We start from the raw sequence: 1,339 nt of genomic DNA on the forward strand, positions 1-1,339 counted from the left end.
AAGGCAGATTAACATCGTGCATCCCATCAATTCTATTAGACACGCTTGATATAGAGTATTTTCTATCAATTGTAAAAAACTGAAATGTCGACGGCACCGAATCAATATTTAAAAAATTAAAATTTGAATTACCTACACACTGCACGTATCTGATGTTAACCGATTAGCAAATAATAAATTATTATAAACGTTTAATCACTTAATATATGTATGTGATTTTAATAAAAAAATAAAACTCTTAAACTTTTACCTTCGAAATCTTATTTGATGTTCAACCATTCTTGCCAGCTTCTTATTCAGTTCTCGTTTTTCATGCCACTTTTCCTCGACGAGATTTGTCATCAAATTTATGAGGATCTTCAGCTGGCCGCAGGCGTGCATCACGAAGAGAGTCGCAAGACCACATAAACCTGTTGTTATCGAGTAAGTAACTAACCCAGATAATACTTGTATTGCAAAGATCAGCTCATAAGTGGGGCTAACTTGCACATCAAAGAAAAGGAAGTAACTCGGACAAGGTAGAGGTCTGAGTGTGATGTTTTGTGGAGTGACGACTTTTCCCCTGGCAAATGGCAAAATCAATCGAAAGGAAAGTCCACTGCAGTACATGAAAATCGCACAAAGTGAGACCAACCGTCTTCCAATCTTCGCAGATGTAATCATCGTGTCCCGCGCTTCCGCGTTGGTAATAACTTTATAATCTTCCTCGATGTGCTCCAAGCAGCGTCTGATTTTCTTTTCGTGGAATAGCAGATTGATATATTTACTACAGCCCATCAAAACAAAGATAAGCAGAGGAATGGTTTGGATTCTAACTTGTGTTCTCTTTTCAATTAACCAGAAAAAGATTCCAGGAAGCAAAACGCAATACAGAAGAATTTTACAGATCGAGATTAAGAAGTACCTCCAGACTTTCGCGCAGGTAGAGTCTTTTTTATTATTAGACGGCCAAATTCCGAGTAAGCTTAGAATGTTTCGCGTCAAATATGTGATGTAAATCATGTCATCTTTATAATACTTATTGTGGAACATTCTTTTGTTGATCCTGTGTGAAACCTTTGTGCAAACTGGATGGTGACTGATCGTTGCAAATACGAACTGCCGATAAAGTAAATTTGTTGTCCGTTTGCGCTTGCGCGTATTAAAGATTAAAGGGTTGCGTGAATAGGATTCGAAAGCAGGAGATTTTCTAAGTTCGCTCACCGAGGGTTGGAATTGCTTTCCCAGAATATGAAATCCATTCGTCAAAGTGTATATAGTTTTTGCAAGCAGCTAAGAATAACAATTGGCTTCTTTCCTGTGTAATATAAATCTAAAACTCACGATTACATCCGTTGAA

At 37.3% G+C, this 1,339-nt stretch overlaps 1 protein-coding gene across 1 annotated transcript; it reads right to left on the minus strand.

Moving 5' to 3' along the window:
• Window positions 1–6: 6 nt before the first annotated feature.
• On the minus strand, window positions 7–1,032 carry LOC108748001 (the record flags this gene model as incomplete). Its single annotated transcript, XM_018485985.1, has 2 exons — window positions 251–1,032; window positions 7–79 (listed from the first exon to the last, which is right to left on the minus strand). Coding segments are annotated over exons 1-2 (855 nt in total), but the record flags the coding sequence as incomplete, so codon positions are not given.
• Between the last annotated feature and the right edge of the window lie 307 nt (window positions 1,033–1,339).

Source organism: Trachymyrmex septentrionalis, unplaced genomic scaffold, assembly GCF_001594115.1.
Source record: "Trachymyrmex septentrionalis isolate Tsep2-gDNA-1 unplaced genomic scaffold, Tsep1.0 C3594348, whole genome shotgun sequence".
NCBI lineage: Eukaryota > Metazoa > Arthropoda > Insecta > Hymenoptera > Formicidae > Trachymyrmex > Trachymyrmex septentrionalis.